At 32.4% G+C, this 24,076-nt stretch overlaps 1 protein-coding gene across 3 annotated transcripts in view; it reads right to left on the minus strand.

The window, feature by feature from the left end:
* Nucleotides 1–24,076, minus strand: part of NBEA (neurobeachin) — a gene marked incomplete at both ends in the record, with an annotated part of 593,662 nt that overhangs the window by 498,208 nt on the left and 71,378 nt on the right. For all 3 annotated transcript variants that reach the window (XM_084235096.1, XM_084235095.1, XM_084235094.1), the window contains 4 exons: nt 1,544–1,665; nt 11,874–11,969; nt 12,213–12,313; nt 15,133–15,364. In XM_084235096.1, coding sequence (XP_084091222.1) covers nt 1,544–1,665; nt 11,874–11,969; nt 12,213–12,313; nt 15,133–15,364 — 551 coding nt within the window. The remainder of the gene's footprint in view (nt 1–1,543; nt 1,666–11,873; nt 11,970–12,212; nt 12,314–15,132; nt 15,365–24,076) is intronic.

A 24,076-nucleotide genomic window follows, 5' to 3' on the forward strand; every position in this document is an offset into this window, starting at 1 on the left:
TTTCACTTAAGAACTATCTGGAATTAGCAAATAGAGAACTTATAGTGTTCATATTTTCAAAAGCAAGTTATATCCTAATTGTCTTTGAAAATAACTTACCAACTTAAAAAAAAATCAAAACCAAGTTCAGTAAATAATGTACTTAAACAAGCAAAGCTGTATATTTTTAGCTAAAAAAGTAAAAAAAAAAAAGTCACTATAAAATATAGCAATTTTTGTCTAGAGGAGCACTCCTCCTCCTAAATGTGAATTCAGTCACAGTAATTTTAAAAACTGCAAAAGCTAAATGTATGATCTCCAAAACTAACATTCTGAAATATTGATATTTGGAAGTTTGAATCTTTGGGTAAAATTTCCTTTCATTATTATCCATATATATTCCTGTGTAACATAGCATACAAGCTATTAGTAACTCACGTTTTCCTGAACTTATATTCCAATCACTGTACAAAAAGCACTTTAAGTATTTTCTGATTAAATATCTCATATGTGATATATAGTATTACCTTAATATTAAAGTTGAAGATACCAAAACATAGGATAAATAGTAAGTAGAGAATAGAGGACTTAAACTTGGGCAGTCTTATTTCAGAACGTGGCAGGTATTAAATGAGTTACTACATGCAAATACTTGCAATGCCTAGTACAACAGACCCTTGGAAAACTTGAGGATTAGGGATGCTGACTTCCATGCAGTTGAAAATATGTGCACAACATTTGACGTCCCCCAAAAAAACTGAACTATTAATAGCTTAGTGCTGACCAGAAGCCTTAACTATAACATAAACAGTTACATAACACATATTTTGCATGACATATGTACTATATGCTTTGTTTTCACAATAACAATACAGACGATGTTTCTTAAAAAAGGGAAAATTCACATATAGCATTTTGCTTCATACTATAAGCTTATTGCAATTTCTAAGAAAATTCACCTATAAGTAGAACTGCACAGTTCAAACCTGTCATTCTAATGTGAACTTTATACAGTAAGGCAGCCAATGAAAGTTTGATATTCCTATTTCTGTTCATTATTGCTAAACTGAAATTACCAAGTTCTCAGTCCTTACTGATGAACCCATTATTATGTTGTTCAACCCATCTATCAGTTATCTACCAAATAACTTATCTGATTAATATTTCCTATATGGCATTAATATTTTTGAAGAATATTGTGTAATATAGAACAAAGTAAGTAAAAATTCAAACTGAATGAAATCTGGTAGGAATTTGGCTCTTTTCTCTTTGCCCAGGGATCACCATCTCCACTAAGAACCTCACAACTGATCTCTATTGAAGCAGACTTTGCAGAGAAGGTCTGGAATGCTAAACTTTTAAACTGTAATTGAAGAAAAAATTAAAACAATGAGGCAGGTTTACATAGAAACAAGAGCAAAAAATAGACTTGTATTTGACTTTATTCTGCCCTTATAGTTTCAAGGTATACATTTCTATTTATATGTTGCCTTGACACTATGTTACATTAACAAAAGTAAAATACTAAAGACAATTTTCATACAAAATTAAATATTTTACTTACCAATAAAGATAAGGTTTATCCTTATCAACATTAATGTTATTTAATGGATCCATTCGAAACCAAGTGTTTAAGGTGAAGCCATTCTGATAAGGCCACTTTGCAATGGGAGGCAATGCAATTGCCTATAAGGCAATGAAAAAATAATACCAAAGTATCAGTTAAAGAAAACATTACAGTAACCAAGACCAAGTATGGCTCTTACAAATTAAAAAATAATCAAAATATAAATACTTTGGAAAATCATGGACAAATATAAAAAATAAAAACTATTATCTATTAAAATAATTAAATATTAAAATAACCCACTCATATTATTTGACTATAGAATAACTTAGTATTTCAAATGCTCAGTGAATAATTTCATTGGTATGTTGTTACATATTAGGTTCTACACTGTACACTAAGAAGTCCTCCACCAGGGTCACCAAATGTACAATCCCTTTACATATGCCGCAGAATTTTTACTTTTCTATTACCTCTGTTAAGTTTACAGAAATATTTCATCGGATTAAAGGAAGTCAAATTTTTACATCCAAAAACAACTGTGCTAATGAATGTTAATGGACTCAATATTAAGGAAAGACAAATATGAAGGAAATATAAATATGAAGAAAATATAAATATAATGTTCATAATACTAAAATAAAAGAAGGGGAAGCATGAGATTTATTATTCAAAAATTAACCACTGAAATTTATTACCAAAAGAGAATCAAATTCACGAGTAAGTACTAAAGGAAAAATACAGCGCTCAGTTAAAACTGTCATCCAAAAAAATCTAGTTACTCTAAGGAAATACTGAAAAAGTGGTTGATTACTTGACCTGATGTCAAGAAACATGAGTGGACAGATCTTCCTAGCAGATATCCAAAGTCCTTCACATAAAAGATAATTATCCATTATGATTTTACAATTGATCTGTTCCCTCAAATAGATTCTTCACATTGCTTATAATGACCTTCTCAAATATATAACTTCCATATTAAAAATCCTCTGTATAAAAAATTAAGTTTCAATTTCTCCAGATTATACACACACTATAGCTCCAACAAACTCTTTCAAAATTATTCTCTTCTACTACCATATCTGACAATTCAAAGTGTACATCTCCATATACCAGCTGTTCTACCTGCTCTGTCATGCTCCCAATTATCTTTTTTTTTTTAAGATTTATTTATTTTTATACAAGAGCTGGGATACAGGCCAGAGGCACAGGAGGGTGAGAGGATCCACCAGAGACAGAGCAGGGAGCAGAACAGGCAGATGACAGAAATACACTGCTGAGGGGAGCAGTGGGCATGACAGGAGAGGTCTGCTACGACATGTGGGACCCTAGCTGGCAAGGCAGGATCGAACCGGTGCTGCAGAGGCTGTGGACAGCTACACAGCGCGACGCTCAACCCACCGCGCCACCAGGGAGACCCCCAATTCTCTCAATACCAGGCTACCTTGGTCATCTTCTGTGAAGCTTCTGTGGACTTCCTAGTTTAGTTTTTCTTTTCATTGTTTTCCCATAGCACTCAGTACCTAAATCTACAGTAATTTATCATAACAAGTTATTTTTACATCTGCCTACTCATTAGAGTTCCTGAAGAGTCAGGAAAGAAATTTGTACCACCAACATTGTGACTTAAGACATAGAAAACATTCAGTATATGGCTAATGAAAAAAAATCTCAAAGCAAGTATTTATAAGTGGTTGCTACAAAAATAGAAACAAGACAGAAAAATACATTCACATACAATCTCAAATGAAAATTCAAACCCTAAAAATGTGCCATAAGATGTCCTTTCAGATTTAATGTTTAAGCAAGTAGTTCAGGCAGTTTCCATGTCAAAATAGTTTTTCCTAACTTTAAAAAGGGAACTATATTATTTTGTTTTGTTTACTATAAAAATGCAATTCTTGGGCCTCCCTGGTGGCACAAGGGGTTAAGCACCACACTATGACTCAATACGCAGCCTCTGCAGCACGAGTTCAATCCCTGGCCCACTAGAGAGAAACCCACATGGTGCGGCAGACCTCTCTTGTCTAGCCCCTGCTCCCAGTGTATATCAGTTAGTCTGCCTGTTCTTTTCCCCACTCTGTCTCTGGTGAATCATCTCACCCCCCCCCCACAAATCTCTGGCCTGTACCCCAGCTCTTGTATGCATAAATAAATATTTTTAAAAAAATGCAGTTCTTGCCAAGTTTATCATTGGTTAATAGTTTCAAAAGTCTCACTAAGCCAGATTTAATTTGATGTAGCTGCTTTAAAGTAGCAAGATAAAGAGGAGAAATATTTATTGAGGCTATTGAGTAGCAAAATGACTCTATAAAATTATCTAACTAGTTTAACAAATATGTTAATTTGTTATTAACACCTGTGAAGCAAATCGGTATAGGCTTAGATTCATGGTTTTCAAACTTTTGACAAAATTCACAGGCACAAGTGTACTTTCACGTCAACAACAGGGCTCATTAAGTACCACCACTGGTATGCAGCCTGTAGCTGCCCTTTCCCCTCATTTGTAATTATCCTCAATGTGGAACTGACAGAGTCTAAACCACATGTATTGTAAATACCAGGGAACCAAAATACAGTAAAAGAAAGAAAATCTCACCTTGAATGATAATGGAATAATAACAGTCTTTGGTCTTACTGAACTGGTATTCAACACCTAAGAAGTTCTAGAAAAGCATTTTCCTTTGATTCATTTTGTGAACTTCCAATAATCCATGAATAAATACGGAACATTATTACAGGCAATCCCTTCAACAAGCTATTTACCTTTACTCAAGAACATTCTTTTAAATTTAATGTGTAACAGCTTGAACAAGTGCTTTAGAGACCTAAGGGCCCCCACTTCTAGAGGGTAGTACTCAACTTCTTGTTCCTATTTACATACGAAAGAAAATCTACTCTGTAATCTACACTGCACTCCTAGCCCTTTTCAACACTTTTTAACTAACACATATATCATCCCTGAATCAATGCACAAAAGCTAACTTGCTACAGTACTACTTGATGTGGTACCCAGACCCATTTGCTTCCAATATTTGTGCCTGCTTTGATAAAATCTATTTTCCTATAGTTTTTATTTCCTTCTAATCCCATTGGGTTAATACATGTCCAATGGAATACCTCTGTGACTTTAGATTTAAAGTGCTTTAATACATTCTTCATATTTCTTCATACAATATTTTGGTACCTGGATTTGGATGTCCCTCACTCTGTCAATTGAGTCCATAGGACTCCAAATCCTATATTCCTCACTGGTTCCTAGTCTAGCTAGCTCCAAAAGCTGCTTTGTTCTATCATAATATAAGACAAAAGTGAATCTGATGTTCAGATGGGGTGCTTTCAGTAAACTATTTTGGTGAGTAGAAAAGTGCACTATTTCTAAATTAAGCAGACTCATGAACTAGGTCACAATGTAATGGTAGGAATTTTAAAAACAGCTCCTTGCTAAATTTTTTAGCAGTTCAATAGGAGAAGTAACGTGCCTGGGAATAAGTCAGTATACTGTTAAATAAAATATTGCATTTATGATGACACTGATTTTGATTAAGATTGTGAATCTGTTTTATGATCCTGCACAGTACTACATTGTTGAATTTCAGTTTCCTCAACTTATGTAATAATGATAATTCATTTATCTTACATAGCTTGTATAACTTGAATGAAATAATAGCTGTACAAGTTCCAGATCTTTCCTGGAGCTCCCTCCTGTATATAGAAATATGTGTGTGTGTGTGTGTGTGTGTGTTTGTATAGGTATTGGCACATAATACTAATTTTAATTTTTGAGGTAACACTGAATTACAACAGTGTTTATGATTTAGAGGTATAGGATTTCCCCAGTTACCCTTAATAAAAATGAGTGATGCAGAGAGACGATGAGGAAAAGGAAAGTCCATCAATAGCCATTGAACAAAAAACAACTCAAACATATACTCCTAAGGAGATGTCAATAAAATTGTGTGTGTGTAAAATGAATTACATATTGAACAGAAAGGTTCACAGATTTCAAGCATTTATTGGTCAAACTTACAAACAGGGTGAGTTGCAACCAACACAATTAAAGCAATTTCACTCTATTTTAGCTGAACATTGTTAATTCCATAAATACATCTGCAACTTCCTTATTTTTCTGTCAAAATGTTTTGTTCCTCTTTTCACCTCTTAGACTGAGATCTGACAGATGTCAGAACAATGGCAGTTTTACAGAATGTATGAAAAGATCTGTATGGAAACAAAACTACATTTACGAGTACCTCTACCCACTTAGGGACAGTGAAAAGGGTTTTCTTCGTTAAATACCACATCATACACTTTATATGTATTTTACTCTAACAACCTGATATGTAAAAATGATTAACTTCCAAATGGAAAGTGACTTCTACCTTGTAGGGTAAGTGAAAAAGTATCGGGCTTTTCTGCCCTCCTGCCATTAGGATTGATTATGGATCCTTGCGGTCCTGAATGCATGCCTAATGGCGGGCACCTGGAGTAGGGTGTGGGCATGAGTAAGTGGGTACACCTGTGCTGAGAGATTGGTCTTATAAGGGTGGTGTCACGGGGACGCCAGTAAGACCAGAGGGCAGAAGCAGAGAGAACGAGAGCAAAGGAGAGGCAGGAGCAGAGACCACCAGAGAATGCCAGAGAGCCCAGAAAGAGTATAGACTTTTACACCCCTGCCTGCCCTGTACCCAGTAAAATCCTAATAAAAGCCTGAAAAGCCACCGAGGGCTCCAGGATTCTCTTCTCCTTACCCTGTCTGCTCGGATCATAGAAAACCTGCTCTGGCCCTTCCTACCCCTACATACCTTCACTATTTTTGTTTCACAACTGATGGAAACGGTTAAAGAAAAAAGATTAATGACAATATATTAAGGGAAAATATAACACTAGAGGAATGGCTAAATGAAATGGGAGCTTGCAAGCACTAATAATAACCAACGAGCAACACAAATTTATGTTTGACAAGAGTAGATTTAAATGGCATATTATTTCATTACAGATTCACAATAACCCTATTCTAAGATAAAGTATTAATATTTTATATGAAAGTAAGTCCAGAAGCATTAAGGTACTAGTTCTCCACATTGAGCTAGAGGATCCAGAAATCAAAACCAGTTCTTCTAGTCAAAAATTAAACATATTATCTACAATGCTACCATGTAGGTTACAATGGTGAAATCAAGCAGACTGAAAAGCTAGTTTTCTTAAAAGAATAACAAAATGAATAAATTGATTAGGGAAAAAAATCCAGTATCAAGCATGAAAGAGGAGGCATATTATTGATATTAGGATAGCAAGGGTAAATGATAAACTACTTTATGCCAATAAATTCAACAACTTAGATTAACTGGTAAAATTACCTGAAAGACACAAGCTATCAAACCTCACTCAAAGTCAAACAGAAAAACTCACTATAAATCTGTTATATAAATTAAGTTTGTAATTTAAAACCTCCCCACAAACAAAACCCAAAGTCCTAGATGACTTAAATAGTGAATTTTAGCACATTTTAAGAATAAGTAATGCCAATTCCACACAAACTCTCCAACAGACAAAAAGGGATTCTTCTCAACTCATTTTATGATGAATTACATTACCACCAAAACAAAGTGAAAGATATTACAAGAAAAATGCATACCCAATTACTTGAAAATAATTGGAAAATTTCTTTGCAAGGTGTTAGCATACCAAATCCAGCATTACATGAAAATGTTAATAAAAATGATCAAGAAATGCAAATGTTGACTAAACAAGCAATTGTAATTCACTACATTAAAGATTAAAGAAAAACATCATGATCATTTCAATAAAATCAGACAAAGCATTTGACAAAATTCAACACTGATATCAATATTTTAATGACTAAAAAAGTAAATAGGAATAGAAAATTCCTCAATTTTATAGAGAGTATGTCTGAAATTCTAATGCTAAATGCATACTAAATGGTGAAATACTGTTTTTCCTAAGACTTAGAAAAAGTCAATAATATTACTGTTACACAACATTGCACTGGAGATCCAAGCTAGAGCAATATGGTAATAGTATGATATAAAAAGGTAAACTGACTATAAGTAAGACATTATAACATAGCTTTTATTTATAAAATTATCTCTGCAAATAATGCTATGACATCACTAAAAAACTGCTAGGACTAGTAAATAAGTACTTTATCAAGATTTATTCAAGGGACACAGATATGGTTCAACATGCGAAAATCAATTAATGTGATTCAACACATCAACAGAAAGAAAAATAAAAACCATATGATCTTATCAATAGATGCTGAGAAAGCATCTGACAAAGTTCAACATCCGTTTATGATGAAGGCCCTCAAAATCCTCGGGATAGAAGGAACATACCTTAATATTATAAAAGCCATATATGGCAAGCCTACAGCTAATATTATCCTCAATGGTGAAAACCTGAAAGACTTTCCCTTAAGCTCTGGAACAAGGCAGGATTGCCCACTCTCACCACTGCTTTTCAATATAATACTGGAAGTCCTAGCCAGAGCAATAAGACAAGAGAAGAAAGACATACAAGGAATCCAAATAGGGAAAGAAAAAGTAAAACTATCAATATTTGCAGACACTATGATAATAAACAGAGAATCCTAAAAACTCCACAGAAGAACTAATCAAATTTATAGACCAGTTTAGTAAAGTAGCAGGATACAATATCAACACACACAAATTAGTAGCCTTCCTATATGCAAACAACCAATCTGAAGAAGAAGAAATTAAGAAAACCATCCCTTTTATAATTGAAACCAAAAAAATCAAATACTTGGGAATAAACTAACAAAAGAGGTGAAGGAAACTAAGTCACTGTTAAAATAAATACAAAGAAATACAAAGAAAACTATAAGACACTGTTAAAATAAACAGAAGACGCAAAGAAATGGAAAGACATCCCTTGCTCATGGACTGGAAGAATTAACATCATCAAAATGACCATCCTACTGAAAGCAATTACAGATTCAATGCTATTCCGATAAAAATTTCAATGACATTCTTCAAAGAAATAGAACAAATACTGATGAAATTCACATGGAGCCACAAAAACCTCAAATAGCTAAAGCTCTCTTGATAAAAAGGAGAATGGAGGTATCACACTGATTTCAAACTATACTACAAAACCATAATAATTAAAATGGTATGGCACTGGAACAAAAAAAAGACACATGAACTTATGGAATAGTATAGAATACAAAACCCAAAAATAAACCCACATATTTATGGACCACTAATCTTTGACAAAGGAGCAAGGAATATGCAATAGAACAAGGACACTTCATTCAATAAATGATGCTGGGAAAATTGGACTGCTACTTGCAAAAGAATGAAGCTAGACTTCGACCTCACACCATGCACAAAAACAACTCAAAATGGATAAAAGACCTGAATGTAAGACCTGAAATCATAAAATATATAGAAGAAAATATAGGCAAAACACTACACAACATATGTCTCAGTAACATCTTTAAAGACACATCCCCCAAAGCAAAGAAGGTGAAGGAAAAGATAAACAACTAGGAGTACATCAAACTAAAAGGCTTCTGTACAGCAAAAGAGACACTAACCAAAATAAAGAGACACCCTACTGACTGGGAGAAAATTTTTGCACCCTGATAAGGGACTGATCACAAAAATCTACAAAGAGCTTACATGACTCAACAAAGTAAACAATCCAGTCAAAAAATGAGCAGAAGAGCTAAAAAAGATACTTCTCTAAAGAGGAAATGCAAATGGCCAACAGGTATATGAAAAAATGTTTAACATCACCTATAATCAGGGAAATGCAAATCAAAACCACAATGAGATACCACCTTACACCAGTGAGAATGACAGAAATTTAAAAAGCAAGCAACAACAAATGTTGGTGAGAATGTGGAGAAAAAGGAACTCTCCTATACTGCTGGTGGGAATGCATATTGATCCAACCACTATGAAAAGCTGTGTAGAGGTCCCTCAAACTACTAAAAATGGAGCTTCAATATGATCCAGCAATTCTACTCCTAGGAATATATCCAAAAGACACAAAAACATTAATTCAAAAAGATACCTGCACCCCTATGTTTATTGCAGCACTATTTACAATAGGTAAGATATGGAAACAACCCAAATGCCCAAAAATAGAGGACTGGATCAAGAACATGTGGTATATATACACAATGGAATAATATTCAGCAATCAAAAAAGATAAATGTATGCCATTCACAGCAACATGGATGGAGCTAGAAGGAATCATGCTCAGTGAAATAAGCCAGAAGGAAAAAGGAAAACATCAATTGGTTTCACTTATAGGAGGAATACAGGGGAACCAAATAAGGTATCACAAAAAAATAATGACAACAATAATAAAAACATCAAAATTAGCAGGAAACCATAAATTAGACATTCTGCAAGAGTGGGGGAGGAAAAGGGATCAAAACAGGGGAGAGAAGAGCACAAGGGACTATGGTGAAGGTTCATGGGTAAATTGGTGGTGGGAATTTTACATGGAATACACAATAATGTAAAAGATATAAATAAAAAAATAAAAATATAAGAGTATAAGATATAAAGTCAATATATGAAAAACAGCAGTAGCATTTCTATATGCCAGCAAAAAACAATACAGAATACTTATGGATAAATTAAACAAAACATATTCTTAGGGCTTGTTTGCTGAAAACTACAAAACACACACATTAAATAAATAAATAAATAGACTGGTACAATATGTTCATGAACTGGAATACATCTATTGTTAATAACGTAACTGAGACATTCCAAGTTTGTTCTATAACAGATTAACACAACAAAATCAAAACCACAACACCTTTTTTTAAATGAAATTTGACATACTTTCCCGTAATGTATATAGAATGCAAAAATCCAGAATAATCAAAACCATTTTTGAAATGAAGAACAAAGTTGAAATATTTATATTTCTTGATTTCTAGAAACTACTGTACAGTTATAGTAACAAAAGCTGCTCTAATTACATAAGGATAAAAATATAGGGCAAAAGAACATAATAAAAAGTTCAGAAATAGATTCATGCAACATGGCCAATTTTCAAGAAAGGTGCCAATAAAAACACAGTTTTTTCAACAAATGTTTATAAAATTATTGGACAGTCACCTGTAAAATCAAAAAACTTAAACCTCCAAACTCCTCTTATAGCCAAACCTTAAAATTTTATACGAAAGGGACTAAAGACCTAAAAGTAAATTCTTAAGCAAAAGAACTTTCAAAATAAAAGCCTAAGAAATAAAAACTGTTGTGAAATTGTTTTAAGCTTATTTCTTAAATTTCAATAGTACATGCCATAAAGGAAAAAAATTTTTAATTGCATTTCATCATAATTGAATTATTTCCTACATTACAAAATACTGTTAAGAAAATGAAAATGCTAGGCTCAGCTTGGTAAAAAATATTTGACAAATGCATGTCTGACAATTTATATTCCAAATATATAACAAAAAATAGATTTGAACTCAAAACATCACAAAGATATAAGGATGGCCACTAAGCACATGAATAAAATGCTTAATATCAGCAGTAATAATGGCACTATAAAATTAAAAGTATAATGAGGTACAATTACATAACTATTCAAATGCCTCAAATTAAAAAGACATACAATTCCAGAATAGAGATCAGTTGGGATTCTCATACATTGCTAATGGGAATGCAAAATTTTCCATTATGGAAAGTAATTTAACCTGATCTCAGGAAATGAAACATACACCATAAAACCCAGTAATCTCACTATTACGTATTTACTCCAGAGATAAGAAAACACGCCTGGTAAAATACCTATGTTCAGATGTTTATAGCAATTTTATTTATAAAAGTCAGAAAATGAAAATCCAGTGTACATCAAATAGTAAATATGTAAATTAACTGTAGCAGTCATAAAATGCAGCATAGCTTTTCTCAGAATAAAAAAATATATTGATAAGCTAAAGCATGAATAATCTCAAAAGCATTATTGTAAGTGAAAGAAGTCTAAGAAAAAAAGATGTTAAGTCATCTTTTCATGTATGATTTTAATTATATGAAATTCTAGAAAAGGCAAAAATACATGAACATAAAATAAATCAGAGGTTGCAAGTGACAGGGAGTAGCGAGAGGGGACTGGTTTCAAACAGGCACAAGGGAATTTGGGGGAGTGATGTAATTGTTATAAATATTAATTGTAGTGGTGGTTATAAGACCATCAAAACTTATGAAAATATACTTTTTAAACTAATAAACTTAATAGTATGTAAATTATACCTCAAAAAATTGACTTAAAATGAAATAAATAAAAATAAACACATGTATTTAAAACTTACCGCAGCACTACAACCAGGAAAATTGAAAAAAGTATCTGGACCATGTCTTTGTGGCATTTGATTAAGAACTGACAATAACTTTACTGCATGTCTTGGCTAAGGAAACAAGAAAATAAAGAAATGTCATTATACAAATTTAACAATAATATCTAACATCATGTTAACCACTGGACTGTCTTCCAAGTAGAAAGAAAATTAATTTTAAATAATTTACTAAATTCTTTAAGGAGGACAATTTCCAAAACAAGTTCAAGTTTACAGCTATCTAGAGACAAATTGTTAAACATTAAGTTTTAACATACTGATATTGAATACTGTTTCCCTCTGACCACAACTTACCCAGATTCCACTTTCTCCTCGAAGCATGCTGAACAAAAGCTTCAACTCCTTCACAGTGATGCTGTAGCTGGCAAGAACCCCCAACATATCAACTAGAAGATCTTCAAAGGAAAATAAAGTTATTCTGAACTCTAGTCATGAGCTGCCATCAGTTAAGGTAATACACTTTTTGAAAGACCAAATGTTATCAATTGTCATTTCTCTCCATATATTAATCTAGTATTCCTAAATGTCCTATGAATAGTCATTCAAGTTAGCAACTTGTAAGTCCTCAGATAACAAAAAAATGTATATTTAATCTGTAGGATTTTCCCCATTAGATTTACAATTCAAATTAAGTAAATATGTAAAGTATATTTTATGATACAAGATTCATATTTACACACAAAAATCTGCTGTATGCAGGGAAAGGGAGGTAAAATATGCAAAAGTGCAATGATTTAACATTGTAAATTGACTATTTTCAAATGAAAAAGTTGAGAGCTAACCATATTTTCAGAATTATCTAGTGCAAATAAAACATATTGAAATTTCCCTGAACCCATTAACTACAATTTTGAGCACTTTTTCCTTGTCTGGCATTACTCCAAGTAATTTACATTATTTACGTCACAAATCTTCATAACAAGCTTATGAGGTAATATTATCATGCCCTTCTAAAAATAAGGAAAGTGAAGCACAGATAATCACAATTAATCCACATTGCCCAAGAACAAAGTCTGGTAAGAGTCAGGATTCAGAGCTATGCAGTATGCCTCTAAAGCCCTTACTCTTACCTAATAGTCTCTAAGTGGAAGTAACATATAAATGCATTACAAGTGATACATAGTAACATATTTATGTAGATAAAAGAGACACACCAGCTCACCAAATAGTAAGAAAAATTATACATTTAATATCTTGTTCCTGATTATTTTCTCATCTCCAGACATGTAAGTAGTATTTCTATCAAAATGTTCTTTGAAAGAAATTAGACACCTAAATATTTATATTTAATTTTCTCAGTTTTTTTCTCCCAAGAATTAAAATGTTATACATATTATATGTGTGTTTCTAATACAAATGTATACTCTAAACAATGTATTATAAATTAATACAAAAGGTTAGGATAAGGTGAAATAAATTGTTCTATATTACTTGATGTCACAGATAAGTAGTTGGAATTTTAGTCTTATATACAGAATTTTAAAAGAAAAATACTAAGACTATAAAAGTATTTTATCAATTTATTATTGATATTTAACCACATTCAAATGAAACTTTCACATTAGTAAATGAAAAGCACTTCTTTGACCATAACATGCTACAAAACATCAGAGTGAAAACTCAGTAGTGTTTTGGTGGTTACTGGTGCTTTTTAGTATGTTATTTAAACTTTAATTTCTGTACTGAAAAGTGAAGTAGAAATATATTTTTGACATTTATTCAATGCAGAAAATAATAACAATACTCAATACTGAAAATAATAAAAAGTGTAAGTTTTTAGTTATCAGTATTATTATTATTGAGAAAATGTGGAAAAGAAACAAGAAGCTTTATATAATAGAGAATGTGAAGATATGAACTTCTGTGGTATTAGCAAACATGTACTGTGGTACTGATCATGAATTTATGTACCAGTAAATACTATATATGTAATTATGGTTCATTTTCTAAAAGGAACTCTATAAGTGTCAGTGATTTTATGTATAAAAAAAAATTTAAGGATTTAAATCCAGATGTAAAGATTTAAAGATCACATTATGTGCTATACAACATGTGTACATACAAGTTTATACAAAAAAAAGTCCCATTAAACAATGCTAGAATTTACAGAAAAGTACCATAGCTTTATTAAAAAGCTGCTTTAAATTTGATTTTCATTTTTCAGTGAGTTAACCATTCATTAGTAATGAATATGGGGAATGTTAAATCATTCTGATAGATATTATTACCCTGAAAGCTATTAGAAATGATTTTAATACACTCTATAAGAAAAATAAATACTTAAGTTTAAAAAGCACTCATCCTTAACCAATTTTTCATAACATTACTTCATTTACTGTTTTATTCTAATAATATTAAATTTTTAAATATATGTCAAAGTTTCAGAAAGAATTTTCTAGCATCTGAAGTACTTTTAAGGAGATGGTATCATACTGAAAGGAGTCATATTAGTAATTTTAAAACTAAGAAAACCCAGAAGAAGCATGATAGAGATTTATGGCTTAAATGAATCAAATAAACTTAATTTCTGGGAATAACTGTTACTCTGGAACCATTTTTCAAAACATTTCTACATAAATAAATCTAATCATAGAGAAGAATGGATTTGAAGAGAGCTAAAGGATTGATGATGAAGTGTCATAAATTTAAAAGTTATTATTTGAAATAACACAAGTAGAAACATTAATATTTTGTTTATGTACTACCACAAATATGTCTGTTTAATATTCTGGAAAGATACCAACGTATAATAGATACTTACAAAAAATACAACAGGCTTATCCAAAGTCTTTTTGTACCTCCTGGCATAGTCCCACACATGCCAGAATAAAGAGCTTGTAGCTCAGAGAATTTGGTAAAGTGCTCACTACACTGAATTATAATATGTATTATTATGTTTGTTTTAATTATGTAAAACTTTAATTAGATGCTACATATGAAGGAACCATTTATTATTCTGATAATTTTCATAATTCTTATTCTACATTACTGAGATTTTCTAAAATATACAAAAGCAAATTTAGTAATTATTTTTACTAGTAAGTCTTCTTCCATTCTTCAGGTTTTTCCCTTTATGTAAAAGGCTAATCCATACATTTCTATTTTCCTATTTAAGTCAAGGTTGCTTCAACAAACCTGTATTAACTATAGAATATAAAGTATATGAATCTTTATAAACATTAAAATTGTACTTTCCTGTCAAATAACTTCATACCTGCTATCATGTCATCTACAGCACTCATTTTCAGCAATACTTGTTCAATTAGCCCAACTTCTGTGCTAGTCTGTAAATTCCGAACACTTTTTCGTAGAATGGCTGTAAACATGCTCCATATTTCTGCTTGACATGTCACATCACAGTGCTCCAAAAGCTCTGTCATGCATGTTATACTCTCAGCATCCTGGATAATAAAGTTCATCTCCAAGTCAAATTCTCCACCAACCAGCTGAAAATAAAGAAATAGACAATGAGGTTACATATAACAATAAAGTAATACCAAGCATTCAACAAACAAGAAAGCATACCACAAGAAAGCATACCTACTCTACAAAATATGAAATCTTCTTTCTTGCCTAAAACTAATTTAAATAATAAAAATTTAAAAGCTACAGGTAAGTGAAATATTATAAGAATGAAATACTAGGAAAGAAAAATCTAAATATTTCAATGAAATATGCATTTTCTAAACTATATGAAAGAACAAAATAAAGCATATTATAACTGGTTGATACTCAAGATGAAGTCCTATTAAAAGGGGTTTGGTTCTTTTTTTATTTGAAGAGTTATTTTTATTCATTTATGCATATAAGAACTGGGGTATCAGCCAGAGATGTAGTGGGGGTGCGAGGATTCACCAGAGATAGAGTGGGGAGCAGAACAGCCAGATCTACTGAAATGCACTGCTGAGGGGAGCAGCAGGCAAGACAGGAGAGGTCTACTGTGTGCGCCAAGTAGGTCAGCTCCCCTGGCTGGGATCAAACTCTCATGGTGCAATGGCCAGGGATACCTTGATAGTGCTGAGACTTAACCCCTAGCCACCAGGGAGATCCAAAAAAGGGTTTGGCTCTTAAAAGTGATAATCACTAGAAAAGCAGTGATTCACTAAGGATAGCTTTTAAGACTATTCTTTTTCTCTTGTGCTATTACTAGTCTGACAAATAAAAGAGATGTAACAGGAAAAGAATAGCTGAGGCTAACCTCCAGGAATAGAGGATAAAAAAAAAATGAAACTTATACTAGCCAACTTACAATACATGTTGAAGTGCCAGAATCAATGTTAAAAGGTGAAATATCTACTATCTTGTAATACTTTCCAAAAACACATGAATTGTTGAAAAAAAAAGCTGATTCAGTGGCCACACATTTAACTTGTGGCATTATGCCAAAAGAGTAAAAAGTAATTACTATCCTACCGAAATAATACTTTTTAGTATAGTGACAGGCACAATCAAAAGTAAAATAAATGATACTTATCTTCCAGTGATCAAATCACACATGAATTGCTGTAGTTTTAGGCATCATTTCTAAATGACAAACTGGGTATCATTTTACTTAGAAAATGGAAGATTCAGGAAGAAAATAATAGCTATACACAAAATACCTGACGGACTCTGTCATTCATTCATAAATTTTATTTATTAAAGAGTAGAACTCACTGTTCTAGAAACGAAGTCTATATGTTTGGACAAGAAAAAACCCAAGCACTAATAGTGCTAAATTCCAGTAACAGATATACACGAACATATATATTCTACTTTATTCCAAAAGATAGCAGTGAGCTTAAAAGTTACATAAGAGAAGCCATAAATTATAAACAATTGCAAAACAGAGTGAAAAGGAAAAAAAATAAGAACAAGGACAGATAGAGCTAGAAGCTAGATTCAATAACTGGATTTTTTTTAATGAATAAAAGGTTTTCATAAATATGGGGACAAACAGTAACGGTAACAATACTACCACTTACCCTTATCTTTAATACTATTCTTAATGCTTTACATGTATCAAATAATTTCATTCTCACAACAACTTATGAGAAACTGTTCTCTTTTTTTTTTTTTAAAGATTTATTTATTTATACAAGAACTGGAGTATAGGGCAGATTCACAGGAGGGTGAGAGGATTCACCAGAGATAGAGCGGGGAACAGAACAGGCAGACTGATGAAACACACTGCTGAGGGGAGCAGTGGGTGAGACAGGAGAGGTCTGCCACACTGTGCGGGACTCTCGCGAGGCGGCCGGGATTGAACTGGCACTGCAGAGGCTGCGGACAGCTCCACAGCGCCGCACTCAACCGCCTGCGCCACCAGGGGAGGCCCAAAACTGTTCTCTTCTTTTTCCAAAAAAGAATCAAAGACATAAGTAACTAACAAAAGATAGAAAAAAAATTAGTAGGTAAAGGACCAGGAATTAAACCCAGTAAATGTGTATTTTTATTACTGTGTAAGAGCAACAAATCTCATTTAAAAATATTTTTAGCATCTACGAGTTGAGAATTTTGAAATATGTACCTCATTTTTCAAAATATTTTATTTTCTATATATGTGTATATATAACAACTCCCATTTTCAACTTTGTAAGAAAGCAGCCCTTCTGACCTTTTATTGGCATACATATTCTCTCTTCTTAAAGTCTAGTTTTACTTCTGTGTATGAAACAACTTCAAGGCTTGTATTATTTCTGCTTTATTCACAAAATTTATTACAAGAATATTTAGAGATTGGTTCAGAATCCAGACTTCACAGATTCAGATTTTAGCTGGACCAGGCATTCACAGTTGGTTCTTGATAATGTTACCTCTCTAAATCTCAGTTACATCATTTACAATATGGGAACAAAGTTCCCATCTGATAGGGTTATTACAAAGATTAGATGAAGTAATGGGTTATAGGCACCTAAGAATAGTTGATCATATAGTAGGCATTCATTGAAGATTAGCTATTATTCCTTATCTTGTAACTCCAGATTTATGTTAAATAATTCAGTTATCTGATGACCTCTGAAGTACCATGATACAGTCAACTTAAGGTTTATCTTTCCAGCAAAGGCTACATTATTGTGGATCATATAATCCACACTTCCACTTATTGTGGAGACCTGGTAATTGGATTAATAGAAGCATATACTGAGGTTTAAGCTTATATCTGAATAAACCTGTGTAATAAGAAACATTTAAGAATTCTTTTAGATTAATCTCTTGAATGAGTCTTCTGTTTTTCAGTGGGTCTGGTGTAACCAAGTACCATTAAATATATATAAATAACAGAGTTTTTTTAAGTAGGAATTAAAAGACATAATAATATGCTCTTTCTGGCTTTTTCTCTGGTTATATTACCAGTCTGACAAGAGATGTAAGAAAATAAGAATAGCTGGGGCTAGTCTCCGGATAGAGAAGACGGAGAAATATGTAATAATTCTAACAATCATGCTCTTTCATGTAAAGCCAAAGGTTCTCTCACTAATTTAAAAAAAGCACCTTTCTATAAATAATTTAATTACAAGAGTACATTGCCAGCAATTATAAAAATATTTATTGTAGATGTAAAGTGATCTTATGTTTTCAATGATCTCGCTAACCTTTATTATAATTTTTAATACATTAGTGTTAATGAAGACAACTACGAACAAAATGATCATTCCAAGATTAGGGGAAATTTTATTCTCCAATTATAATGAGCTATTCAATATTTATCAATTAAAATATATAAAGAGTAAAATAGTTGGCTTTTATTACTTAAACGATCTCTATCATTCCTCTGAGGAAAGGCAAAATTGTCTTCATAGAAGGAAACAGAAATTAAATGAGGTTCAGCAACATGACCAAAGTCACACTTAATTAGGTAACACATTCAGAATTCTAATCTAAACTAGAAAATGCAATTTAAATACTTTTCTCTGCAGTCAGAAGTGTGGACTTGGAGATGGGGTGTTTCATAGTAGTTCTATGAAGAAATCAGTGTTTTATTATGAACATTATAAGGGGTAAAATGAAGAAAAACAAATGATTCCCATGGGTAAGAAATGAAACATCTGAAAACAGCAAATCATAAAACAACCAATTTATTTAAAGTTATTTCAGCCAAATGGTAGCAGATTTTAAAGACTCAATTACAGGAAAATAAGCAATTAATACTAAAAAGGAAACATTTTAAAAACAAAGAAATTGTCATAAAGCAGAAACAACTGGAAGATTCATAAATCAATTGACACTTCCAACAAAAAGTCCAAATGTATCATTATGGTGCTCTAGTTATACAATTAGGGGAATTTTTTTCTCCAGATCTATTCCCTCAAATTTTAAAACATAATGCTACTGAGAGAAAAGTGGCCCCCAATAGTGCTTACTACTCAAGAATCAGTCATAGTGAATTTATATCAAATAAATATAATAATTGAGCTTTTAAAATATATTTACATAAAATTTGGAATTTAAAATGTTGACTTAGAAATATATTGTCTTCTCAGGGTATTAAGATTTATAATTACTAGCAATTTAAGTATCTTTTGTTCATTTTGATCAGTATAGAGTTTTTACATAATTTTACCTTGAGATCTTAGATCATTATCAATAGTTAGGATCCTGTGGGATAATTCAGTCAATTTCTTTAAAATGTATTCTTCTGGAAAAAATTCTAAACTATATAACAATGCTGATAATGTTCCAATTTAGGGCCTTCCCGGTGGCGCAGCGGTTGAGCGCTGGGTTGCGAAGCTGCCAGCAGCCTCTGCGGCGCCAGTTCAATCCCCAGTGCTCCCCAGCCACCGGAGGAGGGTCCCACATGGCGCGCAGACCTCTCCTGCTGCCCGCTGCTCCCCTCAGCAGTGTACTTCGGTCCTTCTGCCTGCTCTGCTCCCTGTTCTGGCTCTGGTGAATTCTCTCACCCTCCCGCACTTCTGACTGTACCCAGTGCTTGTACAAATAAACAAACAAACAAATAAATAAATAAGTCTTAAAAAACAAAAATTTCCAATTTAACACCCCAGCATTAGATTCCTCTATTTCCCATGGAACATGCCTGTGGGGTCATCTCTCTATCATCCTAAACTCTTCATATACATGTAACACCCTGTGCATGTCATAGGGTTCTCTTCCAGCTCTTAAATTTGTTAACTTCTGTTAAGCTTCCAAATATCTGTTTAGATACCACTTAGTCTAGAATGTCTTCCCAGGGTCCACAAGGATGGCCATTCTCTGAATTCCTGTTACAACCAATCCATAGCATAGTAATCATTAAATAACAACAAAGATGTTAGATTTCTTTTTATCTCCCAAATTACAACAAGCTATGTAAGGGGAAGGACTTCTATCTAGGTACTCACTATCTCTAAAAGATAAACACACTACACCAAGTCCATATAAATTAATTAATATTTAACACAGGATATAGGAAGATGGCAAGACTGGAGGCCCGGAGAGACTTCACTAATTCAAGGTCAGTTGTCAAGTTATTAGCCTGACTTTCTACTGTAGTCTGCTTTTTCCTCCTTTAACAATGAATTGATCTTATCACCATATAAGTATCACCTCATATTATTTCAATATGAGGCCCTATAAGATGTTTCTCATGCCTGTTTATACTTCTCGGTTGCTTTGCTTTCGTAGTTGCTTTACGCTTTCATTTATTATGACTTGGAAAATATGTAAAATTCAGGAGACTTCTGACGAATTTTGGAGCAAGTAAAAAACACACAGCAAGGAGAAGACTTGGTAAACAAAGAAGCTACTGTTTTGTGTTAAAAAGCACTGACAGATCTACAGTTTCCCATCACCCATACTGCTCAGACACCTGAGCATCACCACTACAATCATGGTGAAAGTTGCTAGTTCCAGAAAACTGTAGGGACCGATCTTCAAAGAATTTGAATGCAGATTTCCTGCTATCTAGTAGCTCCTTCAAGGACAGCCATAACAATCTGTTTAACTGGGAATTTGTTTAACTGGAAACATCCCCTCGTATACTTGCTGAAAGCATTTATTTTTTATTTTTTTTAAAGATTTATTTATTTTATACATACAAGAGCTGAGGTGTAGGCCAGAGGTACAGGGGGATTGGGGGGTGAGAGGATTCACCAGAGATAAGAGTGGGGAGCAGAATAGGCAGATGTACTGAAATACACTTCTGAGGGGAGCAGCGGGCAAGACCGGAGAGGTCTGCTGCACCATGTGGGTCAGCTCCCTGGCCTGGGATGGAACTTGTGCTGTGGATAACTTCATAGTCCTGAGACTTAACCCCTTGAGCCACCAGGAAGGCCCATTAAGGCTGGATTATTCACTGCAGTGTCCTGGAGCAAGAAACAAAACTTGCCACAAACAACAAACAGACCTGAAAGCCTGGGAAGGAAGCAGGAGAAAAGATGTGTGGCTATAATGTCTTAAAAAGCAAAGCTGTATACGAGGAATCAACCAAATGCATGCCCAAGGTATATTGCACATTTAGAAAAGAAATGAAAAGAACCTAAATTCTCACTAGTAACTGGCCTTTCTGCTCCACACAAAGAGAAAATAAAAGCTAAGGTAAAGTTGCAAACAGCAAAGGAACTCTTGTAGGGGTATCCCAATACAGCAAATCTGCAAAGATAGGTAAAATTTTGTTGTTGTTTTTTTTCTTTTTCTTCTTTTTCCTTTTCCTTGGCTCCAGGAATTTAAGGTAACTGTCAAAACATTAGCTGACCACCTCACTAACATAATACAAACTTCACCAGACACACATGACTAAGAATACAAATCTTACAAATATACTTTAGAAAAGTTTCTAAGTGAACAATAGTAACCCACATAGCAACAATAAACACAAAAGGGAAAAAAAGTATGCCTGCTATAGTTACTACATTTTAATATTCAAAATTTTTACTTTTCAATAAAAAAATTAAAAGGCATGCAAAGAAACAAGAAAGTATGCTCCATATACAGGGAAAAATTAATGATCAAAACAGTAGCCACATAATTATGCCTTGATTATCATCTTCCTCCATTCTATCTTACTTTTCTATTTTCAGATATCTTTTACTATAAGATAATCAAATTGCCAATGCAGTGCAAATTATAACTCTTAAATTATTATCTAAAGAATGGCTGTTCAAGATAAAGCTGTATCTGCATATAATTTTACAAGGAAATAAAAAAGTGGAAACATATAATTAAGAACCACAAATTTGTAAATGTTTATTATGTACTGAGAAATTTATTTATATAGCCTCATTTAATTTTCATAACTCTGAGATGAGTAGTTATAAAAAGAAAATTGAAGTTAGCATAATATTAAGTAACCTGCACAAGTTCTCAATGCTAGTTTAAGAATCAGTATCCTGTTTCTAGCATAAAGAATTAAGAATATATCAATGCCTAGCAAACATCCCTAATATATAAATATGCACTTCTACAAGTAATCTAACCTTCAGACTTTGCTGTTAAATATTCACATGCACAATAAAAGGCTTTTAGACATGTTTATAAACAACAGGAAAAGACATTATACTTTGGACATGAACATAAGAAGAGTTAATGATTCTAAACCCAGCTGACAAACTAAGGGAAGACAAATAGAAAATTTTTGTTAGTTTCCTATTTTTTTTTATACTAGTCTTCTCTACAAGTAATTCTTACTGGCAATCTTTCTGTGGTATAGAAATAACTATACCCAAGAGTATAACAAATGTTGCTACAAATACAGTCCATTAAAAACTCTAGGGAAGGGCAAAAACACAGGAAGTGACTATCATACAATAAGTGTCTTCTTAAAATATATTTAAAATGTTCATTCAAATATAATTATTTTTATAATTCTTTATATGATTATAACATATGAAAGTAAACCAGGTTGCTCACTCACAGTAAAAAGAAGTAAAAATAAAAGTGTTAGTTGCCAAACCATATTATGCTTTTAAATTCTAATTCCCAGCCTAACAATGAAAACCCTAATCCATTTGATAAATATAAACCAAATAATACCTTTGCAGACAAAAGAAAATTTGTTGCCCATAGAATTTTACCACTGAAATGTAAAAGGTAAATGAAGTAGAAAAAAAAAATTACAGCAATTTATAGGAAACTACAAAAGATCTCAAGTAGCTAAAATAATATTGGAAAAAAAGAAATTTGAAGCATGATGTTACCTGATTTTAAACTAAATTTTAAAGCAACAACAATTAAAAGAGTATGATATTGGAATAAAAAGAGACAATAATAGGTCAATGGAACAGAATTAAAAGCCCAGAAATAAATGCACACGTATATCAGTATCTAATTTATGACAATGGAACCATCACTATACAATGGATCATACCATTTCCCAAATAATGTGATAATCCAGTCACAGAAAAAAATTAAACAATCACTCTCTAATACATACTCAAAATTAAATTCAACATGGACCTTAGATATAAGACCAAAACACATAGAAAATATATAAAAGAAAATATAGGCGATATATTTCTTGATATCAAATTTCATTACGCAACCCAATGACAAGGAAAATGAAAGTAAAAATAAACAATTGGGACAACAACAAATTAAAATATTTTTGCACAGCTAAAGAAAATATTGGCAAATTAAAAAGAAACCACTGAGTGGAAGAAGATATTTGTATATTATACATCTGATAATGGGTTAATAGCCAAGGTATATAAAGAATTCATCCAATTTAACAACAACAATCTAATTAAAAAGCAGAAGGTCTAAAAGACACGTTTCCAAAGAATATATACAGATGACAACAGACATATGAAAAAATGTTAACCATCATTTCATATTATGGAAGTGTAAATCAAAATTTCAATAAGATATGATCTCACAACTATGAGAATGGCTTAAATCAAAAGAATTGCTAATAAGTGCTGGAGAGGGTGTGAAGAAAGAGGAATTCTTATACACTGTTAGTAGGAATGTAAACTGGAGCAGCCGTTTTGAAGAATTATATGAATTGCCTCACAAAACTGAAAATAGAGGTACTATAAGATTAAGCAGCCCCTATTCTAGGTATCTACCTGAAAAAGAAGAAATCGTCAATTAGAAGAGTTATATACACCACAATACTTATTGTGGCATTATTTATAAAAGCTGTGGATTATTATTCAGCTATAAGGAAAAATTAAATTTTGTCATTTATAGCAAAATGAAAGGAACTCAAGATGATTATGAGAAGCAAAAATAGAACAATAAAA

This window comes from Talpa europaea (genome assembly GCF_964194135.1).
Source record: "Talpa europaea genome assembly, chromosome: 6".
Classification (NCBI taxonomy): Eukaryota; Metazoa; Chordata; class Mammalia; order Eulipotyphla; family Talpidae; genus Talpa; species Talpa europaea.